We start from the raw sequence: 27,750 nt of genomic DNA, 5'->3' as shown, positions 1-27,750 counted from the left end.
AGAATAATATATAGTTTTTTAATTCCAATAAAAGGCATTTTTTCCATAACACATATTTCTTTGGACTTCCAGTGGAAGGAAAAAATGTTGACTGTAAAACTACAAAAATAAAGACTGGGTCATTCCTAAAAATTCAGATATCAATACTTGAGGATATTGGGTCAGCAGTAAGCACTACATCAAGTAATACAAAATTTAAAGACTTAGACCTCACGTACTTAAAGAAGAGACCAATACGATTTCCTGGTTATGTCCTTTATTCATTGGATCACAGTTTTTCTAATTAACCTTTGGGCTATATTTAGAAATGTAGCTGACATCATTTTGAGGTACTCAGCTTATATTTATATTGATCAATATATGTACTATTTTTAAAAAGCCTAATAATAATCAATATATGTACTATTTAAAAGAAAGCCTAACAATAAAAGTCACCAAAGGAATAGATTCTAACACAAATATCTACTTTTCCTATGTCTCCTTGATTAATGGAAAATACTTTCTATAGACATCTCTGAAAAAGACCATTACTGGCAGTGGAGATATCAAGTATTTTGCTTCAAGCAATTTTTCTTTCATCCCGCCCATATCAAACCTATTAATGGCTCAAGAAATTATATTCTATTTCATTCATTCAAAATACAGCAAAAGATAAAATTAAGTTTACAAAGCATAAGGTCAGAAATTAGAAATGTAATATTTCAAACTGTTTTCTTATTAAAACCCAGTTTTCCTTCTGAAGTTTTTCGCCTTACATAAACTTTCTTAGGTTCTTATAGTGTTCATTGTGGTACAACAAGTAGATCTTCTTTTATAGTAACCATGATTTCCAAAGCAATATACACTAAAGTGTTAAGTTGTTTTAATGAACTGAAAGAATAAAAAATGTAGACTTTACAGATAATTATAAAAAAAACACTACTTTAATAGCCTGAAAGAGTCCACAGTGAACTACTTACCTACATAATTCTGTACTTACATTAGTTCTTCTTTTATATATCATAGTGGACTTCTATTTATACAGGTTCTGCAGAGAAGCAGAAGCATTGTTCTGAGAAAGAAAGGAAGCAGAGTGATTTGTTATAGGAATAAAATGTTTCATGTTATTTAAGTGGTATGGATTTCTCTTCCAGAAGCAGGTGCTTTGATGATGAAGAGCAGGAAAGGGTGTGTATTCTACTTCAAAATGAGAGACAGAGAATTTACCTTTCCTTCACCTTTTGTTCTACTTGATCTCTCAATAGGTTGTATAATTCCCTGCATTTTTGATGAAGCCTGTTTTGACTCACACTACTGATTTGAATATCGATCTTGTCCAGAAAGACCTTCACAGGCACACTCAGTTTGGGTATCCTTTGGCCCAGTTAAGTTGGCACACAAAATTAACTAGCATAAAATTGTCATTACTGTAAAGGTATTACAAAAATACCTTTTTGTATTTTAAATGTATTACAGGATTACTACACCATATTTGAAGGGGTTCAAATATGGTTTGAACCATGGAAACACCTACAAGGGCGATTAGAGGCCGCCCCAAAAGTCACTATAACTCTTGGAGAGCATGGTAAGCTACCGAGAGTGTTCTGCCCACACGGCAGAGCCTGGCAACTATCCGTAGCATATTTGATATGCCAAAACCAGTAAATACAATGGGTCTCATTCCCCAGACCCTGAAGGAGCCACCAATATGGCAGCATTGAGAAGGATATGCAAAGAGAGGCTAATAAAATCTCAAGGCCAAACCAGGCTGCCAAAATGAAGAAAGACAAAAATGACTGTAATTTTAATGTGCATATGCTGGCGTCAGATACATCCATTGAAGACCTGATAGTACAAGCACGGAAGATCAAGTACAACATCATTGGTCTGACCGAAGCAACAAGGCATCAATCACATCACACTATTTTCGACACTGGAAAAGAACTGTTCCTTGGAACATGTGACAAAAGAGGCATTGGTGGTGTCGGTGTCCTTGTCAATAAGAACTTGGCCATGAGCAATGATTCATTCAAATACCTAACAACCCGAATTAGAAAATTACACGCCATTTTGTCAGTAAAAAAATGAACAGCACCTGGCACAGACAAGGTCAGACCCAAACACCTGAAGAACCTGCTGTCACTACTCATCAATATACTGGCTCGCTCTTCACACGCTACTTGTCTGAATGCAAGGTTTTGTCCCAATAGAAAACCAGCAGGACTGTACTACTGTACAAGAAAAGAGACATCCACGACATTAGCAATTATCGCTCAATTTGCCTGTTGTCTGTCCTCTACAAGCTGTTCACTCGAGTCATCCTGAATAGGATTGGAAGAACACTAAATGAAGAAAAGTCATGCAAGCAAGCCAGATTCCACAAAGGATTCAGCACCATCGACCATATCCACATGATAACCACGCTCATTGAGGTTTTTCAGGAGTTCAAGATGCTGCTCTGTCTAATGTTCATTGATTTAAAGGCCTTTGATTCTGTTGAGAGAGAAGTGGTCTTCGAAACCATAGCCAATCAGGGCATTCAAACTCAATACATCAGGATCCTCCATGTGCTGTAAAATGGATTCACTACCAGAATCTCACCATTCTACAAAGAAGTGATCATCGATGTCAAGAGAGGGGTTCAGCAGGATGATACCATTTCACTGAAACTCTTCAATGTCACCCTTGAGAACATCATGCGACAACTGGAATGGGAAGAAATGGGAGTGAAGATAGACGGTCGGCAACTAAACCACCTCCGCTTTGCAGATGACATCGTTCTAATAACACCAAACATTAGCCAAGTGGCACAAATGCTGGCCGACTTCAACCGTGAGTGTGGAAAGGTCAGACTCCAGCTGAATCTCACGAAGACAACGTTTATGAGAAACAGTCTCGTTCCTGACATTCCATTTGCTCTCAACAGAATGACCATCTCCAAATGCAATAGTTATGTGTACCTAGGTCGAGAAGTCAAGATGACAAATGACCTGGCACCTGAGTTGCACAGGAGGAAGAGAGCGGCTTGGAATGCCTTCAAGAGCAACAAAGAAATAGCTAAGAGAACGAAGAACCTCCGGCTCCGGGCTCATCTCTTCGATTCCACTGTTCTTCCTGCATTTACATACACCTCAGAGACCTGGGCCCTACAAAAACAGGATGAGAACCCTATTCCAGTCTCCCAAAGAGGAATGGAAAGATTCCTTGGAGTATCATGTTTTACTCAAATGAGAGAAAAAAATCCGGAGTTCCAGCCTCCATCGATGGTCATGGGACAAGGTCTCATTTTCCCAGGAGTCAAAAATCAGAGGGGCTGGACACGTAATGAGATTTGGAGACAACCACTGGATTAGAGCTGTTACCAACTGGATTCTACAGGAATTCAAAAGACCGCATGGCCGTCCACCTACGAGATAGTCAGATTTCCACATCAAGACCCTGAATGATCGGTTTGAGGCTCTTCGTGTTTGTAGAATGAGCAGACACCATTGGGCTACATCAGCACGCAACAGGGATGAATGGAGACATTACTGGCGCCCGCTCAAGCAAATCGATGAGTAACAGGATGTCAAATGATTAAGTGATTACCAAAAATTCAATTTCTATACAACACATGTAACAGCAATATCAGATTGTCTTATAGTCATAGATGTTAAGCATTTATTTTTGTATTCTCTGTACCTCGTGTGCCAAGTACTTACACTGTTGGAAAGCAATAAAATTAATCATCTTTTGCTTTGGCTGATATTATCATGTCTGTTAACAATAATCTTAATAAATTTGAGTGGCAATACAGAGTCCCATACTAAGAAAATTAGGAGTGTCCAGTCATTTATTTTCAGTTGTGTATTGGATGTTAGGAGTAGGATAAAAGAGAAAATGTAAGCATTCCAGGGAAGAAAATTAAAAATAAAATCTACAGAGTATTTTTCAGAACTATGAAAAGTGACATTAAGTGGAGTTAATGTAGTATTCATAAAAATATTCATAGTATTTTTTATTGTTACTTGTGTGTCCAGAATGAGTGATACACAAGTGCTTATGTTTTGCTTAAGATACTAAAAAAATTTATTTAATACAAAAAATACCATACCTGAGCAATAATACTGCTTGTAGGGCACCTGCCTTGAAGAGGCTGAAGGGCTTAATTGCCTAGTACTACACATGGTCCCCAGAGACCCACCAGGAGTGAATACTATATGCAGAGCCAAGAGCACACCATGAGAACTTCCAGATATTGCCCACCCCAACCCCCAAAACAAAGAAAGGAAGAAAAGACTCAAAATATTTCTCTATGAGTATATTAAGTGCAAACTGTGCAACTAAAATTCGATAGTATTTCCACATAAAAATAATGAGAATTATCCAAGACCTTTACTATTAGTGTTTTGTACTATTTTGTGAACATTTCAGATTATTAGAAGGAGAAAAAGAACATTTATTAAAGAAAAAATGGGTATCAAAGACATATCTTTTGAAATATTTACATTATAAGTACTCTTAGTTGTATACATTGTACAATAATATGAAGGTAAAGTTGATTCTCTTATGTCCACATATATTTAAATAGCCTTAGTCATTTTAACCAAAACTATTGGCATTATTTTACATAACTATCAAATGTCTGTACGGTATAAAACAGCCAAATTTTAGATATCAAAATAGATGACACACAAGATAAAATATATGTACAGAGGTCAATTTATGAACATACATGGATGATAAATTACAAATTTACAAGTAGCAATTCTCATATTTGAATTACAAATGCAGACGATGTATTCTGTAGACATTATGAAAGTTGTCTGGTGTGTTATGTAGACAGAAGTATTCAGAGATGCACAATTTGGTACATCATATTTCCCCATCATCTTATACTTCTCTGCCACAAGTCATGCAGTGGTTTCATTATGTTACAGTCTCCTTAATATTGTATTCAGTTCTCTAAAGTAGGTTCTACTTCCTCAGAAACAATGGAAGAGATTTTAGAGCTGAAATTAATGTGCTGACTTGAAACACTAGGCTCAGCTTTATTCATTCATGGCTAGGCTATTTCATGGTAGAGCTGGTGATCAAACAATGCAAGACATTTAACCCATTTTTTTAACTATGCTATATAGCTTTCCCCTATTTCTTCTTTTATTCTCAGTCTGTAGCAAAGAAACATTAGAATAATGTCATGACAGTAATTCTTGAAGTGTTTTCTTTCTCCATCTTCAGAAAAAAATAACTTTTTAGTTATTATCTTATCTCTATCCCTAATTGTTAAGGAATTGTCGATTCTCTCCAAACAGCCTCAAAACCAGTGGACTTGAAATTGTGTACTGGACCTGTGCCTAATACTACACAGCTATGCCACATTCCGTGCCCTACTGAATGTGAGGTTTCACCCTGGTCAGCTTGGGGACCTTGTACTTTTGAAAACTGTAATGACCAACAAGGAAAAAAAGGTATGTTATTGTAATTCAGACCTACTTGAAACTTCCATCAATTGAGTCTAATCATGAATTATTTCAAAAGACTGTTGTATGTACCTTGTGATTATTTGTGATATTTTCCAGAATGGCTAAAGATTATTGATTGCAAAAGATGAATAAACCTGCCTGGTGATGAGAACAGAAGATTAAAATTAAAGAATGTAGCCAAGTAGTTTGTTAATTTAGGCAACAGATGGAGAGAACCTGCTGCATTTTATACGATGGTTACAATGATCTGTAGTGTCAGAATGACCTGAATTGGAAAACTGACTTTTTCCGTAATGTTTAGAGAAGTTAATTAACTCTGCCTGCTTAATTGTAAAAGGTGTATAATAATATCTGACATTCTATTTTTTATGGAATCAATTAAATAATAAATATAAAAAAACACTTAATCCATGGCCTGAGCCATAGCATCTGCTCCTTATCAGATAGAAAGTAAATGTAATTTTAAAAGTATGTTGAATTTGATTATAAATAATATAATGTATCCTAGAAAAGTAAACTAAACACATTGTTTTCCTATGTGTTGACCACAGTTAAATAATTTTCACATCACCTAACATTTATTTGAAAACATTTTAACACTTCAAGCAGTCTTCCCATAATTACAATATGTTCTAAGATGTTATTATAGCTCTAAACCTACATTAATTTTGTTCATAATTTTTAATACAATTATTGCCATGAAGGGCAAAATTTAGTGTTGTTAAGGCACAGAAAATCATATTCAATTAACCACATTCTTCACTGAAATGATTTTATTACTAATTCAAATTTTCAAGAACTCTAAAATCAATTGTAGTTTTAAAAAGAGAATTTAGGAGGGACTAGTCAAACCTCAGACATATCTTTTCAAAGCACTGAAGAATATAAAGTAACAGAAGTTAGGTCATGAATATTTCTGAATAGATGAAATTTCATTGCTTCTTTGAATATTTCTAATTACTGGCTTTCCAAATAGCAAGTTTATTAAAATATCAATCTCTTTCTTTTTTCCTTCACTCTTTATCTCCCCAACTCCTCTCTCTGCTCTTTCCTCCCTCTCCTCTTTTCACTCTCTTCTCCCTTCTCTTTCTCCTCTCTCTCTTCTCTCTAATCAGCCCTAGGAGAAAAATGAGTGATATATGGTATTTAGGAGCCTGACTTTTACTATAGTTCACTGGTTATAAAGACCCTCTTTTTTTCCCCATCCTTATCACTTACTAATATAATGAAACATTAATGAGATCAGTTTAAGTTGGAGTTTGAGAAATTTACATGATTAAAGCAGTTGTGATTTCTACCCTATGAGGCTTTCACTAGGTTTAGGTTACGCTTTATGAAATATTAAACCCATAATGGTAAGAATAAATCTTTTCCTTTCTCAATAACTCAGGTTTTAAACTGAGGAAGCGACGCATTACCAATGAACCCACTGGAGGCCCTGGGGGCACGGGGAACTGCCCTCACTTACTGGAAGCCATTCCCTGTGAAGAGCCATCCTGCTATGAGTGGAAAGCAGTGAGGCTTGGAGACTGTGAACCAGATAATGGAAAAGAATGTGGTCCAGGCACTCAAGTCCAAGAGGTCGTGTGTATCAACAGTGATGGTAAGTCAGGTGTGCCTGGCCTGTTTAAATGACTGTCCTTTTAATCCTGGGGATATGCTGATAGCATTGATTTTATGTTAAATTCTCACCTCATTTATCCTTTACTTGGCAAACACACAGAAATAGCTGCCCCTTCCTTTCCTCCTCCACTTTCTCAGCCTTTATTTTCTCTCTCACTCTATCACCTACCTTTGAAAAATCATAGAATATTTTAAATTTGAACATAGGTAATGTAGAATAAGAATGAAGCCATCATAATATATTCAGTCATCAAATTTAAAACTAACTAGGAATGAATAACATTTTTCTAAGTGACATTTTTTATTTGCCACAGAAATGATAAGTAAAGATTTTAAAAATTGGTTAACTTTACTCCAGAAGCTTTCATTCTCTTCCCATTTCCCCAATATTATGTTTAGCCATAGAATTTATTTTTAATCGCCCAAAACACAGTGTAAGCCGAAGTTCTTGAAGCAGTCTGTGTGATCTAGTAGCCTGCCCTCTCCTGATATCACAGAACAAGTAGAACGGTCATTTTATGAAAGGTCTAGTTCCTGACCCCTAGGAATCACCTTAAACTTTTACAACTGAAATTTGCTGCAAAATATTGTTGCCACATTAGCTCACACTACTTTTACTTTCCTTCCAAGACTGTTGGTTCTGTTTGAGGGATCTTCCTACTCTTCTATAATCTTTGAGTTGTAGGAGATGATAGGCTCTCCCAAACACAGATTAAAACCTCTTGTTAAGACCATTTCTCAGTTTCCTTCCATTTCAAATCCTATGACTTTGCACATCAGAGCAACATAAGCACCAAGCCCCAGGGCCCCATGTTTGACAGTTTATGCTGTTGACAGCATATGCAGAAACATTCTGCTGGCCCCTTTGGGGCACTGCAACATCTGGTAACCGTCATAATTCCTTCTATTCTATTTTCTTCCAGCAAGCACAATTATTTCCTCTTGTGACCCAGTCACTGTTCAGTAGAGAAAGATACTCTCTGGGGTGAGACTGACAGACACTGCTAGTCTTGAGAAATTAGCCTTCGACTTTGAAATTCACTGTGTTGTCTTTGTCCAGGGTCTAGGGTAGTCATGCAGAACAGCATTAGGTATAATCCAACCTGGCATCTGAGGTTTGGAAGGTGAAGAAGGAAATGATTGCTCCAGATAGTTTAATAAGAATTTTAGGTATTCTGTTTTGCTTAGGTGGGGATGTAATTAGCTATTGATACATCTTCTCTTTAATTTTTACCCAGTTCTAAAAGGAAAATAAATTGACATCTAGGAGAAAGAAAACAAAAGAAACACTTTCTGTTTCACTTAAACAAATACAGAAATCCTAATTTGTGATAAACAGTGTGCTATTCTGAGTTGCTGTATAAACAATAAGCATAATTTTAGTGTCACTGATAGTTCTCTGCTACTGTTTCTTCATTTTTTTCTCAGCTCAAAAATGTTTCTCTTATCCTCCAGTATCTAGGGAAAAACTCGGATCCCATATATTGTAAAAGATATTTGAGTGATGCAAATAGCTAAGGTGAAAATGTATTTCTGCCACAATACCAATTTACAAATCGTGTCTTATTTACTGCACAGATCTCTCTAGATGTTTGTACAAATGTAAGATATTTGCACATGTATTTTAAAGATATTTTAGAGGAAATGGCTCTTTTAAACACATCAGTGTTTGTTCTTAATTTTTTCTGAAGTATATTGTAACACAAATGATCATCTCTCAGATAACCTAACAAAATACTAAAGAAAAAGCACATAATGAGTTCATTGTGCCTAGTTGGTTATAGTTTTGTTACAACCAAAGTATCAAATATAAAAAAAATTGTTTTATATTTGTTATATTGTCATATTTGTTTATATTTGTTAATTTATAACAAAAATTATAACCTAAAAACAGTAGTCTGATGGTTCATAGCATATATCATCTGGTTTCTTTTTATCTACTTTATGGGCAGATCAGATTTTTAAAAGTAAGAAGGAGTCACTGATATTTAATTTGCTGATATTATCTTCTTTCAAAACATCTCTTTCATCATGAAATTTTATTTGTTTTCATCAATTAGTAGTATTGCGCCTCAACTGATTTCTATACAAATATATATAAGTCACCAAAATTCCCTATTATTAAAAATATAAAGGCTTTCCAGATGTATAGATAACATAATTATGCTCGGAGAATTGAAGCAAAAGCTGGAGACTTGTAAATACTCGAATATTATCATATGGTTGCCTGGTAAGTGTTTAGCAGCTGCCACAATTGTTGTTTTGTAATTAAATAGAACCCAGGGAATTTAAGTAGATTAGTTGTACAGACTACCACTAGGCCTGGCTGGAGCTAAAGATTTTTGTATTATAATTAAGTTAAATCTCAACTAGAAAATGAAGAGTTAGAGTGTACAAATCTAACAAATAACAAAAAGACATTTTTTTCTCTCACAAATTTCACAACTTTGTTAATGTCCTTAACGTGTTTAAAATCTGGGTTTTTTCCTCTCCTGACATATTCTTTGTCCAGTCTTTCAGAGATCATTAGAATTTACAGTGCTGTTATTGTTCATTTTTCCAATTATCTGGCAAAGAGGGGGGTTGAGAAAGAGTTTTCAGCACCCAGCAGGAGTTTTACATAGATTCTCCGACAGAGTACAACAAAATTGCCAGAAAGAGAGCTCAAAAGAGACTCTAAGAGAAATAACTTTATGTATAATAGAAAAAAGCTTTACTCATAATTTAAAGATCATCAGAAAAGCAATTCCAGGTCTAATGGCGGCATTGGTGAATTTGAGAAAATCCCAAATCTTCCCATTTTCAGTTTTTCTGACATTATTGTTTTATTTAAAGGTGTAGACTTGATGAGACATGATTTTTTAAAATTTGGCTAGAAATATAGCAAAGCAAAACAGATTGCGAGTGAGGAAAGGGTCTCTTATCTTATATATTACTGAATGATTCTGTCAACCAAATATTGTTTCCCTGCTACCCTTCTCTCTGTTAAATAAAAATGCTATCTATATGCATTACCTATGCTCTATTATAGAGTAGTAACACATATCTATAAGAATTTCAGAACATTGCCTTGTTGTTATGGGTTTTGTAATACTTTGTAAAGTAGTGAACCCCAGTCATTTTTAAAATGTCTTTAACTTCTTATGTTACTTTTCTTGTTTTTCTCACAATAGTGAAAGTAATCATACAATCTGTGACATAAACAAGCTTTCAAACATTTCATGGAAGAAAGTTGATGTAACTATTCATCTTTATATAAATATAAGTGGTACTTTGGTAATAGTAGGCATCAGTGTCACTATAGTAGGAATAGTAACTGGCCAAGTTTCTCAAGTCCATGATCCCATTCTTTAAGTACGAGGAGTCTCACTAATCCTCCTCTTTGCCATTAGGCTAATAATCTGTGCAAAAATTCTTTCATATAATAATTATATTTTTAAAAGATAATTGGAAATATCATCATTAAGTTAATGACCTCAAAACAATATAATTTATTTAAAATCATACTTTGAGTGTTGTCACTAATTAATTTATATAAATACCTAGAATCTGACTGAAACATACTACTTCATATAATGCTCTAATTAAAGTCTTAAATTATTAAGCATTTTAACACATGAAATTCCCAATGTTTCATATAAAGGAACCAAGTCATTAATGTCTATAATCATGTATGAGTGGGCATATGTGTGCTTTTCTTATTTAAAAATATTCTCTTCAATTTGCCCTATAAGATGCTAGATAGACCTATTTTTGCAAAGCATGTCCTAGAACCCCAGTATCAAAAGATCCTGAAGTACATGCTGGAAATCAGATTTCTAAATCTTACTGATAGATCCAAGAAACATGAATCTATCGACACAAATCCCAGAAAGAGGCTTTTTTTTTAAATCAAGCTTCCTGAATAGCTCTGAAATACAATAAAGTTTATAAATCACATTTACTAAAATGAGAAAACATATTGCTTTAGTGGAAACTAAGACCAACTCTGTTACCCAAATATGCCCCGCACCTTAACAAACTTCCTGGATAATGGAATACTGAGAAAGGTCTATGATTAAGAATAAACTTTATTGCACACCAGAATCATCTAGGAAGCCTTGTAATAAGCAACTCTTTGGAACTGTTTCCAATAAATGTAATTCATTGGGTCTGTGATAAAATAGTAATGCAGCAAGTCCTTAAAGAAAGTTTTTCTAGGGGCTGGAGCAATAGCACAGCGGGTAGGGTGTTTGCCTTGCATGCACCTGACCCAGGTTCAATTCCCAGAATCCCATATGGTCCCCTGCTCACCGCCAGGAGTGATTCCTGAGTGCAAATCCAGGAGTAATCCCTGAGCATCGCTGGGTGTGACCCAAAAAGCAAAAAAAAAAAAAAAAAAAACTCAAAAGTTTTTCTACCTATTTTTGGAATTGTTTCTATCATTAGTTGTACCAAAAGGATGTACTATTGAAATATTCAGGCAAAGATGACTTTACTGTCTAGAGGACTGATATTTGCCTAATCTCTCTAAAATTTTGCCAACAATTTCTACCTTTTGAAATTATCTATGCATTTGATATGTATGTAGAGGAAAGGAAAAACTTGAACATTATTTATTTCCTAGCCAATTGATGGAAAAGTCCTATTCCATTACATTTGACCATGTAATCAGTTTTCATAATATAAGTATATATCATTTTAATATGTTGAGATATCTAGGGATAAATTCTAAAAAATACTGAAAATGTTTCATTTGGTAAACAGAACTTTGGGAAATCTGGAACAAGATATTGTTCTGGTTATTTTAATCTGTAGTACAATTTGTATCCAGTTAATAAGTAGTTTAAATGCCAAATTAATCTTTCCAAATATATGTACACATATATAAATAAGAATTTGTAACATATATAAATAAGAATTTGTAATAGTACAACAATGTTGGACAAGGATAAAAGGAAAGAAACAAAACAGTCCAGGAATAAAAAAGAGGGAAATTATAAATTTTATAATTGAAATTAATATTTTGACTAATTCAAATGTCTACAGATTCATTTTGATAGTTATTTGGATTTGTTTTGCTATTCAAAAAGTATTGTAAGTTTGATGACTCATTTGTTTATTTTTGCCTTTGTTTCCCTTGCCTTTGGAAACTAATCATTAGATATACCTATCCAGGACCATATGGCCTCTGCATTTTCTATATCTTATGCTTTCCGGTTTTACAGGCAAGCCTTTTACCTTTTTGGATTAATTTTTGTGTATGGCAACAAATAGCATTCTATTTTCATTTTATTCCAAGTGACTGTCCTGTTTTCTCAACAGCATTTACAAAAGAGACTTTTTGTTTCATTTTATTTTCATTGCTCCTTTGCTATCAAATTAATCTATGTGCATGTTGTGCAGGAGGTGTTATCATAGTGCCCTCAGCTTTATTCCATTTATCTCTACATCTGTTTTTACTTCAATATATGTAAAGGATTATAAAACTCAACAAAAGGACAAAAAAAGCAAAAAGAAACCATTGAAAAATAGTCCAAGTGTCTGACCAGTTAGCACTTATTCATCATCTTTTAATGGTAGGTTCATCATCTTTTATTGAAAAATCAAAATCATAAGATATTAGCTTGCAACCGTGGAAACTACTATTTTTCATTTTAAAAATGCGGGTCCCAGGGCTGACATCTCCAAGCCTGCTCGGATCGGGGCTGAGTATCCGCCAGCCAGATCCTTCAAATTCCAGTAGGCAGGGGTCACACCCACCAACTGGCCCCCTGGCGCCGTGTAATCCCATCAATGGCCAAGACCCAGAGACTATAAAACTCAGCTCCCAGAAGCGCGCAGCCACAAATGCTACACCTTATTATCTCATTCTTACTTTGGACAAAATGGCAGGCTACCGAATGTAACCTGCCCACACGGCAAAGTCTGGCAAACTCCCCATGGTGTACCCAATATGCCAAATACCAGTAACAATGCGGGTCTCATTTTCCTAACCCTGAAAGAGCCTTGAATATGGCACTTTTTTAAAAAATCTCAGGGCTAGGGCGAAGGAGACGTTACTGGGGCCTGCTCGAGGCAATCGACGAACAACAGAATGGTCGTGATCATGATCGTGATCATTTTAAAAAACAATGAAAATATTAGAGAGTTGTAACTATCTCACAATGATTCAATAAATTTTTTTTAAAAAGAAAAGAATTGGAGAGGATGTAGAGAGAAGGAATACTTGCATACTATTGATGAGTATATAAATTGACACAACCATTATGTAAGTCTTTGTGTGGATTTACAGAAAATTTTAAAACAGAAATTTCAGAAGATTCATATTTATGTCCTCTGGTTATCTAACCAAATTAAAGACTTAGTGTTTATTGCAGCATTATCATAGCCAAGACTAAGTGTTAGAAATAACTTATATTCTTTTTTACAGATGTTTGATTAAAGATAATGTGGTATATGTGAAAAATTCTGTACTATTAAAGCATAAAAACTAAAGTTAAAGTCTTTCATTTGTAGATGCATGCATGGATTTAGAGGATATTATGGTAGTAAAATAAGTCAGTTTAAAAAGGATAAATACTGTATAGTTTAACCCATACATAATGCACAAATAAAACCCATAAAGGAACTTAATAAGACAAAAATTAACTTGCAAACTCTAAGACCAGATTTATGTTTACCAGAAAAGCGGGAAATATAAATTCGTGTAAATCTTATGAAAATGCTCAATTTTGGTGAACTATATGTTTGGGGGGACTTTAGTGATGAAATTGATATAGAATGTGCATTCATTGCTTTGTAATGATACACACTTGAAGCTTATAAATAGTAGCACTGTAGCACTGTCCTCCCGTTGTTCCTCAATTTGCTCAAGCTTGCTTGGGCTCTCCAAGAGTGGTGCGGATGAATCGAACTTGGGTCGGCTGGGTTGGCTGAGTGCAAGGCAAACGGCCTACCTGCCATGCTGTCACTCCAGCCCATAAATAGTATAATGCAATGGTATTTCAAAAAAAGATAGGCTTGCTCTTCAAGCCTGTGCTCTCTCTTAAACGCATATTTCAATTTCTTGTCTTTGTTTCTTTCCAGTCTGTAGAAGCCTGTGTTTCTTCTCAGATTTGAATTTCTCTCTGGCTGTCCCTTCACATCTTTCTAAATAACTGTCAGTAAAAGAAACTATCTTGCTTCACACACACACACTCTCTCTCTCTCTCTCTCTCTCTCTCTCTCTCTCTCTCTCTCTCTCTCTCTCTTTCTCTCTCACAATAGCAAATAAAGCAGTTGCAAGATTTTTTCCAGTGGATTTAATAATTCTATTTGAATTTCAGAGAAAACCTTGAAATTTTAGAAAGCTAAAATAAACTGATGATGCCCAATCAATTGATATTAATATTGTTTAATATTCAAAAATGTTAGACATATTTCCATGATCTAAAAATGTATAGATTTTCCTTCTGAAAATAATCATTTGTGTCATATTTTATAAAAATTATTAATGACAGACAAGAACTTACAGAACATCAAAGTGATGTTGAAAATGCAAATTAAAATTTGTGAAAGTTTAAGAAGGAAGCCAATTTAAATGAGATTTGTTTTTAAAACCCTAGCGAAGACTCTTGAGTTCAGATCAATCGAAATGTCTATACAGTGAGATGAGAACACATTTTCAAAGCCTGATTTGGAACTGGGATTCTCTACTTAACACAAATTACACAGCCATTATGTGGAAAAGCCAATATTTTAAATGCAACAGTACGTTTTATCACTGAATTGTTTTTCCATAATTTAAGCAATAAATCAACTAAGAAGTTTCCTTCTTGCAAAATGCTATGCCTTTTAATGTGTTTGGAATATAATTAGGTTGAATATTATGCTTGAGTATAAGGTCCCTTACTTTACAATTAGGATCAACTAACACTGTTTTTATGAGTTTCTTCCCCATAATTGGGTTGATATTTTATATTCAATTTGTTGTAAAGATGAAAATCATTATAGACATTTAGAAAATGTAAGGAAATTGGTTATTCTTTCCTGCTATTTGTAATGATCACAATTTTATTTTGGCCTTTGAAAATATGCCATCATTCACCCTGATCTATTTTATGTCTTCTATGTTTGTATTGCAGTACGTGTTAACATATCATCAATACATATTTAGGAACACCATCAAGATTGACCCAATGTTCTATGAATGGTAATGTTTTAGCCAAGAGTAGGGTTTTATAAAGATTTTTATTCTTTCAAAAATATCTCAAATGAAACAGCAGATGAAATTTATGTCAATGGTACTTACTCACAAGTTGACGTGATGAAATGAATTTCCCACTAAATCTTAGGTACCATTCCAACTGGCATTTATAAGAGAAAACAATTTTTGCTTTATCGTACATAGTAAGATGACCTAACACAATCTAGGAGAGTTGGATCAGTAAAAACCACTATGGTCCAGAAAATACACTTTCAGTAAAATTAGGTAGGAGAATAGTTATTAAACCTAACTGAAGCATTTTATTTTGTATATGTGCAGACCCATTATTTATTTCATCAATTTTGCTTGTCTGTAAGCTCCCATCAGACTTTGTCTTCTTATGACTCCACTAATTTGTACTCATCAGATAGTATTTCTGCCTTTCACGTTATAAACCGTTTATTATTATCATTCTTCCTGTAGCTTTCTGACTTTTAGAGGGTAGCAAAGGACCAAATATTAACTGACTGAAAACAAATCCAATTAGGATTGCTCATGATTATGTTAAGTTCTTATTCAGGTTTCATCCAGTTTCCCTTGTGTAGGCTTTGTTATTACTGGAAAACTTGAAGTGGTCTCATTCACATAACATTCACTTGCATCTGTCATTGATGTATTTTAATACTTCACTGGAGCTGTCAGTCTCCAGTACTCTAAATCCATTTATTTTCATGATCTTTTGAAGGCACAGGTTTAAAAGTGCAAAAATCAGAAGCTGATTGGTTTCTTCACTTCACACAATGCCAAATTTTAGTAGCCAAAGAAGATCATAATGACAACTCAGACTTATTGGATAAATAAATAGATATTTTAATGGAGGAGATATTTTAAAACAAAACAGAGGCTTCAGTTTACTGCAGTCTATCTCAGATCACACTTATCTGCATTCCTCCAATATGCAAAGTATATATCCTCCTCACTCACAACCATCAAAATTCTCATGTAATTATATCATTAGGTTTAAAGTTTATGATCTCATCCTGGTACAGATGAGTTGTCTGTCTTAAGTGCAGCACTTAGGGTATAACTAGTCTTAATCCTAAACTAAAGACAATTAAGCTACCTTCACTTAATTCTCTTTAGACAAACAATGATGTGATAGGGACTGGAAAATATAATAGACTAATTCAGACTGATAAAACAAGAAAGCGTTCAGTAGTCTCTGGTATAAAGCACAGCCAATATCAGGGACTAGAGGAAAAAATTTTGAGCTTTTTTTTTGTTCTCTGGGAGTCGTTTCCACTCCATTGTTGTCCGGGCTCTTTTCTCTTTTCTCTGTGCTCTTGGCTTTTTTTTATTTCTTTTCTACTGGAAATGGTTCATATTTCTCAAGATTTCTTCCATCCATAGAAATCAGAGATCCCGGACACCTTTGTTTCTCACTTTGAACTGCTTCAAATTCTCTAAGATCAAGATGGCAGCATTTGAAGGTGCAGTGTTGGGCCACACCTAACTGCACCAAGGAACTCAGAGATCACTCCTGACTGGTTCAGAAAACCATATGGATGCTGGGAATTAAACAGCACCTAACCACTGCAAGTAGGGTGCATTACTTGCAGCACTATCTCTCAAACTCTGAATATGGTAACATTTTAACAATACAATGTTCTTAAAGTGTTTTGAGATTATTATAAATCTCACTGGTGGATGCTTTGCAACAAACGTCATATATAAAATCTCTGTTCACTATGGGTCATGTATGAGGTTGTGAAAATTATCTAGGAATCACTTCAATATATGAGGTATAGATATGAGGTAATGTATGAAGTAAACTTATGAGGTCAAAGAATTATTAACTGTATCCCTGAATTCATTTTTACTTTCAGTCCTTTATTACTATAAATATTTGGAACAGTTGTGCCACACTCACAGTGATGCTTGGAGGTTAATCTTGGCTCTGCACTCAGGAATTATTCCTGGTGGTACTCAAGGGACCATATGGGATGCTGTGGAATGAACCTGGCTTGCTTGCATGCAAGACAGTTGCCCTACCTGCTATACTATAGCTTTGGTCCCTACTACGAATATTCTTTGGCAGCAAATTAGGAGTAAGAAATAATTTCATTTCCCATTTAAGTGCATTGTGGCTTTATCAAAATTCCACTTATACACAGAATTAACCATTCCTTAGTTTGTATTTCTGGGGAATATCAATCTCACGGAAACAATCTGAAACAATTAATTTTTTATGAAAATAACATTATCTAAAAATAGGTTATTTTTCAAATATTTTTCTCTTCTAAATCATTATTTGGATGTACAATGCAGTAGGTTTTTGTGTACTTATTTCGTATCTGAAAACTTTGCTGTGTTGGATTATTGTGTTTAAGAGTTTTTTAGTGACATATATAGGGTCTTCTATGTATGTAATTTGTCATTTTCAAATATTGAGAGTTTAACTTCCATTACAATTTAAATCTATTTGATATTTTTCTTGTCTTATTTCTGTGGCAAGTACTTCCAAAACTTTGTTGAATACCAGGTACTAAGGATATTGAGCATCCTTGCTCTTTCCTTGATCTCAGAGGGAAGGCGTTCAGTTTCTCACCATTAAGTGTATTGACTGTAATTATCTTGAAGCCCTTCTAAACCTGTTATGTTAAGGAATTTCTCCAAAAAATAGGTATTGTATGTTGCAAAAAGCTTTTTCTCCATCAACTTATATAAACATGTGATTTTTTTCTTTCTTTTGTTGCTATGGTATATTACATTAGTGGATTTGCATATATGGAACCATATTTGAATCCCTGGAATGAATCCCACTTGGTCATGTTGTGTGACAATTTCAATATATTACTGATTTTTGTTCATATTGTAGTGTTGGCTTCATTGAAGTTGTTAGAAAGGATTTCCATTTCTTCGATATTTTGGAAGAGTTTAAAGATTATAGATAGTAACTCTTCTTCGATGGTATGATATAGCTAACTAGTAAATCCATTTGGACCTGGACTTGTGTTGATGAGAATATTTTTAACCACTTTAAATTTCCTTACTCAAGCATGTTTTATTCAGGTTTTCTATTTCTTCATTCAACCTTGGGAGGTTGTGTGGCCCTAATAATTTATCTATTTCTTCTATTTTCTCCAGTTTAGTGGCATAGAATTGTGAATAATACCTTCTTATGATCTTTCATATTTCCTAAGTATCTCTTATAATTTTTACTTTCATCTCTGATCCAATTTATTTGGATTTTCTCTTTATATTCTCTCATCAGTGTAGCTAAGGCTTTGTTGATCTTATTTATACCTTCTGGGGAGCCAAAAACATAAAAAGCTCCTGATTTCATTTGTCATTCTTATAATTTTTTTGAGCTCTGTGCCATTGATTTCTGCCCTATATGCCCTAATTTTATTTCTTCTTTCTACTTTCATTGGGATACTGTTATTCTTTTCTTGGTTTCTCAAGCTCTGAGATTTTGTAGCTATTTTAGTTTTTACTCCATTTTAAGATGTAATCCAGTACTGCCTTGAACTACACATTGAGTATGATTTTTACTAAGTTTCAAGGGTTTTGGTCTTATTCTTATTAAATTTTTAAATATCTATTTATTCTTTGATATTTTTCTTGATTCAGTATTTATCATATGCTGTTCAGTTTCTAGAAGTTGGAGTTTTTTACAAATATTTGTGTTTAATTTCTACCTTCCTGGCTTATTTGTCTGAGAAGACTTATGACTTTTTTGGATACTCAAGTTGTGACCAGTATGTGTTATATCTTGGAGAATACTCTATTAATACTAAAGAAAACTGTGATTTTTGTTTTTTGGTAGTGGAGAGAACTTTATGTTTCTGTTAATTTCAGTTTCTTCAATCTTCATTTTGGACTCTTGTTTTCTTACTGATGCCTGGTTGATCTGTCAATAACAAAGGTGAAAAGATTGTTATCATTTCCACTCTATTGTTATGTTTTCCACTATTAGTGCTTTAATATATTTTCCATTGGTATGTTAATGGTTGTCTACAAACTCCATTGCCCTTTCATTTGATGTATATATGTTGGTAAGAGTTGATCTTTATCTATTATTCCCCTAATCAGTATGTACTGTCCATTTTTATTCCTTATTACTTTCTTAATTGAACACTGACTGTCTGATGCAAGTATGGCTGTCCTGCTAGTTCAATCTAACTTTAGCCTATTTGATTGTTTTCCAAACTTCTGGTCAGAGTATGTGTTTACTGTCAGAGTTCAAGTGTTAGTTTATTATGCATGTGTTTATTGTCAGTTTTCAAGTCTGTCTCTTATAAGCAGCAGCAGAATTTTGTTTCCTGCTCCACCCATCCACTCTATGACTTTTGATAGGAGAATTTGCTCTATTGGTATTTAGCAAAATTATTGATATGGAAGAAATTTGTTGTCATTTTTTAATTGGTCAAAAAGATTTTTATTATTTTGTTATTCAACGTCTGTTTTCTACAGGAGACCATTCCATATTCCTTACGTTGCTGATTCACATGTAATAAATGTCTTTAACTATATGGAGAGATAGTACAGCAGGGAGGGTTCATGCCTTGCAAGCAGACAACCAGGTTCAACCCCCAGTATTCTGTATGGTACTCTAAGCCCACCAGGCATGATTACTGAGTGCACAGGAATAATCACTGAGAATTGCTACATCTAGCACTGTAGCACTATCCTCCCATTGTTCATCGATTTGCTCAAGCAGGCACCTCCAACGTCTCCATTGTGAGACTTGTTACTGTTTTTGGCATATTGAATACACCAGGGGGAGCTTGCCAGGCTCTGATATGTGGGCAGAATACTCTTAATAGCTTGGCAGGCTCTCCAAGAGGGACCGAGGAATTGCACCCGGGTCAGCCGCGTGCAAGGCAAACGCACTACCCGTTGTGCTATCGCTCCAGCCCATTACTACATGTACCCCACCAAAACAAAGCAAAACAATAAAATAAAATAATTTTAGAATTCAATTAATAAAAATGTAAAAACATTTCTTTTCTATAATTTATTTATGATGCTGTGTACCTTGTTCTAGAGATCACCAATTCAATTTTTGGCTTTTTCCATTCTGCTGTTGAGTCTTACTATTATATCCTTTAGCTCTTTGATTCTGTGTGAATGAATTCTTTGATTGTTTTCCTCATCAATCTTTCTTTGAGCCCATTAATCTCTTTTCCTTTAGTTATTTTCTCAACTCAATGATCATTGAAAAAAATGGTTCTCTGAAATCATATTCTAGTAGTCTCTGTACTTGGGGACTTTTTCTGCCCCATTGATATCGTTGATGTCCTTCATTGTTCCTATTTCTGGTGCTTCTTGGTAGCATCTAGTTCCAAATGGTCAGAAAAGTAATCTTGTTTTCCATTATGTAAAATCATGTTATTATCTACTGATAATATTAGTGGTCTCCTGATTTCTCTGTGCCATAGATGACTTTCAATGATTTCTCAGTGGAACTGGCATCAATTCAAATGGTTCTGACCAGTAACTATTTGGTGAGGGTTGGATGTTTGGTCATGTACACACTAAATCCTCTTTGGGCTCACCTGTGGCTGGACCAAGTACAAATGGAGAAGGTACTGAACTCTCTTTCCCCATGTGGAGGTCCAGGGTACTAGTCAGATCTATGGCAAGTCCTTGGGGGATTTTCCTATGAAAGGAGTAAACAATATTTCTTTTTATTTTATTTTTTTACATTTTTGTCTTTCTGTTGATTGGGCAGTTTTTATGTTGTGATCAATGATGATTCTCATTTGGATAAATGTCAAACCTGGTTGGAATATTGAAATTGCCATTACTAATGTTAATGGAAGTGCCTCGTTTTGTCTTCTCATAGTCAAGTAGACTAGACTGACTTTTTTTCTAGATTGTCTCATATTGATGTTCCTTAGAGAAAAACTGATTAAACCTCTCTTAATAGCTATGTTTTGGAACAGTCATAACTTCAGTTCACCATAAACTGAGGGTAAAGCAAACCATGTTAGCCAGATTTCAAGGGATAGTGGAATTTATTACATCTTTTGATGGGAAGTACTTAGTAAAATTTGTAGGCATATTTAACCTACAAAAAAATCTCCTGATTTCTATATATTGTATTCTTGTTTTGTTTTGGAGGGACCACACGCAGCAATGGTCAGGGCTTACTCCTGACTCTGCACTCAGGGATCACGTTGGCAACATTCAGATCATATGTGGTAACTGGGACTATAAAAAAGATGGCTACATACAAGGCAAGTGACCTTTCACTGTACTATCACTACAGTTTCTCTGTACCATGTTCTTTTAATAATCTTTCCATGTTCCCTGGGCTGGAGCGATAGCACAGCGGGTAGGGCGTCCGCCTTACAAGCGGCCAACATGGCCGACCCGAGTTTGATTCCTCCGCCCCTCTCGGAGAGCCCGACAAGCTACCGAGAGTATTCGATATGCCAGACACAGTAACAACAAAGTCTCCAATGGAGACGTTACTGGGCCCGCTCGAGCAAATCGACGATCAACGGGAGGGCCTTTACTTTACTTCCATGTTCCCATTCTCATTCAACATTTGATTGTGTATTCCACCTGGAACCTCACATGAATCTGGCATTTTGAAATCATTATGTGCCTAAGTCAAGCTCACTGTATATCCTCCAAAAGTTGTTTCTTTAGTTTTCAAACAAAGTTCACAGAAGTGCAATTGACTCAGCCATACTGATAAATGACATCAGTAAAGAGACATAAAGAAGATGAAAAACTGAGCTCCATAAAAATCTTAGAAAATAATATTAACGACAAAAGAAACAAGAAACGTAAGGTGCCAGTTAGAAATTGCTTTGTGTATAAGAGACACAACTATACAGTGTTGTAAAGTAAACTCAGGGAAGAATAATCAGAGATGAGATTAGGGAAGTCAAAAAGGGAATGACCATCCAGGTACTTTGGTTTTGCTCTGACAGAGACGGGAATATATTAAAGGGTTTGAGTAGGTGAATGACCATTGGTTCTTTTATCTTTACGGGAACTCATGAGTTACTTTTTTGAGACTGCATTGTAGGACAGTGGAAACGAAGCAGTTAAGGTTATTGCATTAATTTTGGTGAGATATAATGTTAAGGTTAACAACAATAAAAGGAGTTTACTAACTTAGAAAAACAAAGTATTTATAGAGGATGAACTAGAGCAATTAAAGATAATTGGCATCTCAGGACCATGTTTTTTAAATAGGGGATTACAGATCTCCTAACATAAATCCTGTCTTTATCCTATTATTTAGCTACTTAAAATCTGTAGGGGTTTTGGCTTTGTTTCAGTCTTCATAGGAAGTCTTTTGGGTTGAATTTCTAGCTCAAAATAGAGAACACATGCCTAGCATATGCAGGCCCCTGAGTCTGACTCCTGTCAATGCCTGCCACTCCAGCACCACTGGAAATGGCCTGCGAAGCCCCAAAAAACTGCTGGATCTGGGCACCAAACCTTTAGATTTATAGCACTACATTGAACATCTAGCATAGGATACCCTATTTATAGAAATCAGCTTTTTGAGGAATCACAGAACATCTCCCTGATTTTATCTTACGCTACTCTTTAACCTGTCACATTTCCTGACCTGCTTATTACATCAATGTACATTTTACAAAATTTGATTATTAAATTTTAGCCATTCGTAAACTACACTGTTACTGTGGGATAGGGATAGTATCTTACTTATTTTTATACTATTTTTCTAACATTGTGCTCCCCACAACAGATTATCAATAAATATCTAATTCCTTGCTAATATCTTGCTTTCTTTTTGTTCCTAAACAATATATCTTATTAGCAACTGACTCAGTTTAAGTAAACTTTTGCTACTCTTCCCGCTGCAGATTCTGACTTTTTTGTACTAAACATTCATTAAAGCATGATGCCAAATTGTGCACCCTATATTACCATCTCATGTCTTCAAATTCCATTACTCTTCAAGCCACAGTAGGGCAGTGCAAAACTCCTCCATCTGCATAAAAAAGAAAAATAAACACAATTTTCATATAAACCTAGAATGTGAATACTTCCCTCAAATCATATCATTTTATCACTTGGATACTTTGGGTTGCAAATTGATTTTCTGGAACCTGCTTGTGAAAACACTGAATAAAGTTTCAATGCAGTATTGTAACCTTTTATACTAGTTTTATAAATCTTCTATGAATAAGTTTTCTCGTCTGTGGAAAAAATGATAGTACAATTGCCTACTTACAATATTGTTTTGAAATATAAATACGTTAATATAAGTATTACGAATTGTGTCTGATGCATAGTAAATACTGTTTAAGGATTCATCAGACATGAATTCAATAATGAACACACTTACTAAACACAGATTATTTATTTATTTTAATCTGCTAAGGATAAGAATTTTATTATTTACCTACAATTATTGGACCAGAGCAATAGCACAGCAGGTAGGGCATTTGCCTTGCGTGTGGCTGACCCGGGTTTGATTCCTCTGCCCCTCTCGGAGAGCCTGGCAATCTACCAAGAGTATCTTTCCTGCAAAGCAAAGCCTGGCAAACTCCCAGTGACATATTTGATATGCCAAAAACAGAAACAACAAGTCTCACAATGGAGATGTTACTGGTGCTTGCTCGAGCAAATTGATGAACAATAGGAGGACAGTGCTTCAGTGCTACCCACAATGATCAAATAATATACAACACAATTTGTTTTTATTAACATACCCATGGAAATAATTTTACTTGATTTTAGTATGTGTAAATATATGTATGCTTGCATTATTAAATATACATGAACTTAAATAACAGATATCTGTTTTGTTCTAATAGTTATTAGAAATGATAATTATATGGTAAAATTCCTTCATAGAACATCAAAGTTCTCTGAATGGATTTTTCCTTCTTGACAATTTAAACTCATATGAGCTATTAGTTTCTGCTAAATATAACTAAAAGTAAATTTATAAAAATTAATTATTCTAACATGTTAGTTTGCTTATGTGATGGTCACACTTGGCAGTGTTAATGGACTACTTTCACTTTACTTGTGAGCATGGTAGTTCCAAAAAAGGCTCCAAGAAGGTATGAAAAAAGTTAAAAAAGTGACACTCCAGCTGCCCGGTGTCATGTAAAAAGTCGATCTTATAGAAAGCAGAGAGGAAGCCTGGGATATAGCCCAAAGAGCTGGAGTCCATAGTTTGGATGTGGGAGCTCCTGGTTCAATAACCAGATCTGGATGGACTATAAACTACAGGAAGTAACCCCTAAGTCACATTGAGAATAGCCTCTGATAGCCTTTAAGGATATCGGCATGACCACCTTAAAAAAAAATTGGGAAGCAAGATAAGCAAACCAAATGTGTTCATGGATATTGCATGTATTACAGGAAAAAGCTAGAATCATCTAGAGAAGTTCTGATCTTCTGAACATTTAAAATTGATCTGACCATTGGCTAGATTATCAAGAGTGTTATTTCTACTCGTTTGTTCACTCACTCCACTTTTTAAAAATTATATCTGCTTTTTTCTTTATATGGTATTAAGTGCTAGGGATATTCATAATGAAATTAATGTGGTGCTGGTGTCTAATCTAGTCCAAAGTACTAAAAAGTAAAATGAGTAAACTTTATAACTTTATTTAGGAGCGTTATTAAAGAATTTAGAACGGAAATGACTCATACTAAGTCAAAGAATTAAAAGGATTCTTAAGGTCAGTGTGATTTTTGTTAAAAGCACAGTTATGCAAATGAACAGAGGTGTAAAAGAGCTGGAGACTTCTGGCTTCAAACACTTGGGCCTTGGCTCTTCAAGCCTGTGTTCTCCCTTCAATGTCTATCTTACTTGCTCATCATTTTTTCTTTTTTTTTTTTTAGTAGCTTGGTTTTCCACTCTGAAGAAGCCTGCATTCTGTCTTGAACTCATATTTTCCCTCTCTCTTCTCTCACATCATTCTAAGCAAGTTTCATCAAATAAAAACCTTGCACCACTTAAATATGTATATTTGGGCCTGTCATAGTAGAATTTTTATTAACAATTTGGAAGAGGCAAATCTTTGTGAATGATACTGATGCTGAAACAATTGACAAGCAAAGTTAAAGAGACTCTTGTATTCTTTTGCAATTAAAAGCATTCTTTTAGAAAAGTGGTATAATCAAATCATTGAGAAATAGAAATCTAACCACAACAGGAAGGAGAAGAGACTGAGACAAAGGTTCATGTTCTTTATTTAGACTAAACCCAGAAGTCTGGCTATTTTTTTTTCTCTCTTCAAGAAATAACCCTAAGGATTTTCTTGCAGTGAATTGCTTTTGAAAGCAGTGATGTTAGTGTTCCCTTATTCCTTTCTCACACATTAAATTTAGCAAATGTGAAAATATATCCTTATGTTTTACACATATGTGTATTATGCACAAATTATTTCATTAATTACCATAATGATAATGAAGATAGGGGATGTTATAAATTTGTATAATCCAGGAAGTAAATGAATATTTTATATTGAATAATCTGTGTCTTTTAAAGACTGTGATGATATAATAAAGTAATAATATCTTTCAAAATTATTAAAAATTATTTTTCCAAAAAATTTATATATACCTTTGGATCCTCAATAAGAGTATAAAATGCTGATGTGTGATAATACTAGGGAGAGGGATTCATTTTTAAATACCATATTTTATGTGTCAGGAATATTTTTGAAATAATAGTATAACTGTATTAACTCTACTACTTAAAAGGGCTGGAGTGATAGCACAGCGGGTAGGATGTTTGCTTTGTACGTGGCCGACACAGGCTCGATTTCCCGCCCCTCTAGAGAGCCCGGCAAGCTACCGAGAGTATCCCTCCCACACAGCAAAGCCTGGCAAACTCCCTGTGGCATATTTGATATGCCAAAAACAGTAACAAGTCTCACAATGGAGACATTACTGGTGCCCGCCCAAGCAAATTGATGAACAATGGGAGGACAGAGCTACAGTGCTACTTAAAAGCAGTCCATTGTTTAAGCTTCAGTTTCCCAGAACTATTGTGTGGAGTTATGAACTGATTAAATTGCTGATTTGTGAAACTTTTTAACTTAAAAATTATTTTCTGATATTTCAATCAGTGATTAAAATGTATTCTTTGTATGTAAATTATGGCAATTAAAATCATTCATTTATAAAATTGTTTCTTAACAGGATAAATTTAAATTAAATAACTTTAATGTTATTTTGATGTACTGTACTCAGGCATGATTTATTGATTGCAGTTAGGGGAAAACTACAAGCCATACTTGCAGCTCAGTCATAAAATAAGCCTTTACCTTTGTTCGCAGAGTAATATCCTCTTGTTCTAATTTGATAAAAGCATTTTTAAATGGATTTGCTTGTGGCTTAAATTGTAGCCTTGGTCAATAGGAAGGTTAATATTAAATGTGAAAAGTATGATAATGTGTATGAAGAATTGCCTTTCATCCCTGGGAAATGGACATATTTATCTCCATCTGAAATTAAGAAAGGCAAAGCTGGTTTCCTGCTGTTTCTTTTTAAAAAATAATCCCATAATCATTTAGTCAAATTCAAGATGAAACGGAAGTTTTTGTTTGAACTCTTTTATAAAACTTTATTTCATGCTGATTTGGGATGTGTTAATCATACATACCAAATTAGGTATACCTTGACCTCTTTTTATCTTTTACATTTCTTATGAAAGAGAATGGCAATAATGTCTTTGGTTCTCATTTTTTTTAATTTGACTACTCAGGTATGTAAGGGGAGGAAAGTGTTTGGGGGTTATTCAGAATCCCTTGGGAAGTTCAGATTTTATGGAATTCTTATTTTTAACCGCCTAGGCACATATAATATAAACAGATTAAAGATGTTTTCACCAAGTCATCTATTTACCTTCATAAATATTTAACTGTCCTGTAAAGTTCCTGTTTGGGGGCCACACCTAATGGTATTTTCAAGATAAAACCTTTGTTTTTTGTCTTTTTCAATTTTGCTTTTATAATGGGTTTTCATGTATCTTTGCATCAAAACATTAATCATGACCTTTCTGACACCTTCAGTGACCTACCAAAGTACAGAGTAAACTCTGAATCTTTCACCCAGATAATTTTACGTCATGTAATAATGTCACACCCTTAAGATGAATTCATTTCACTTTAAGTTTAATGAGAACACTCTAAGCCTTTATTCTCCATAAGTGGGATTTAAGATTTTCTAAAAACTATATCATTTTTAGAATCACATTAAATTTTCTATGTTCCTGTTGGCCATCCTTATAACTTATTTGGAGAAAATAAATGTTGAGCTCTTCTCCACATTTTTATGGAGGTTTCGTTTTGTTTTGTTTTGTTATTTTTGTCTTTTTGTGAGTGCTTTACCTTGGATATTAGCTCTTTACCAGATGTACAGGGTGTGAATATTTTCTTCTATTCAGTAGGATGTCTTCTTGTTCAGTGAAATTTTATTTTAAACTATATTTTTATATTGATGTAATCCTGTTTGTTTACTTTTGCTTTAATTTTCCCAGACAACAGAGTTGAA

At 34.4% G+C, this 27,750-nt stretch overlaps 1 protein-coding gene across 2 annotated transcripts in view; it reads left to right on the top strand.

The window, feature by feature from the left end:
* THSD7A (thrombospondin type 1 domain containing 7A) overlaps positions 1-27,750 on the top strand; it is a 486,579-nt gene that overhangs the window by 270,437 nt on the left and 188,392 nt on the right. For both annotated transcript variants that reach the window (XM_056118708.1, XM_056118707.1), the window contains exons 5-6: positions 5,274-5,429; positions 6,835-7,047. In XM_056118708.1, the coding sequence (XP_055974683.1) occupies positions 5,274-5,429; positions 6,835-7,047 (369 nt within the window). The remainder of the gene's footprint in view (positions 1-5,273; positions 5,430-6,834; positions 7,048-27,750) is intronic.

Source organism: Sorex fumeus, unplaced genomic scaffold (assembly GCF_029834395.1).
Source record: "Sorex fumeus unplaced genomic scaffold, SorFum_2.1 ptg000037l, whole genome shotgun sequence".
Taxonomy (NCBI): Eukaryota; Metazoa; Chordata; class Mammalia; order Eulipotyphla; family Soricidae; genus Sorex; species Sorex fumeus.
This window is presented reverse-complemented; position numbering and strand designations above follow the sequence as displayed.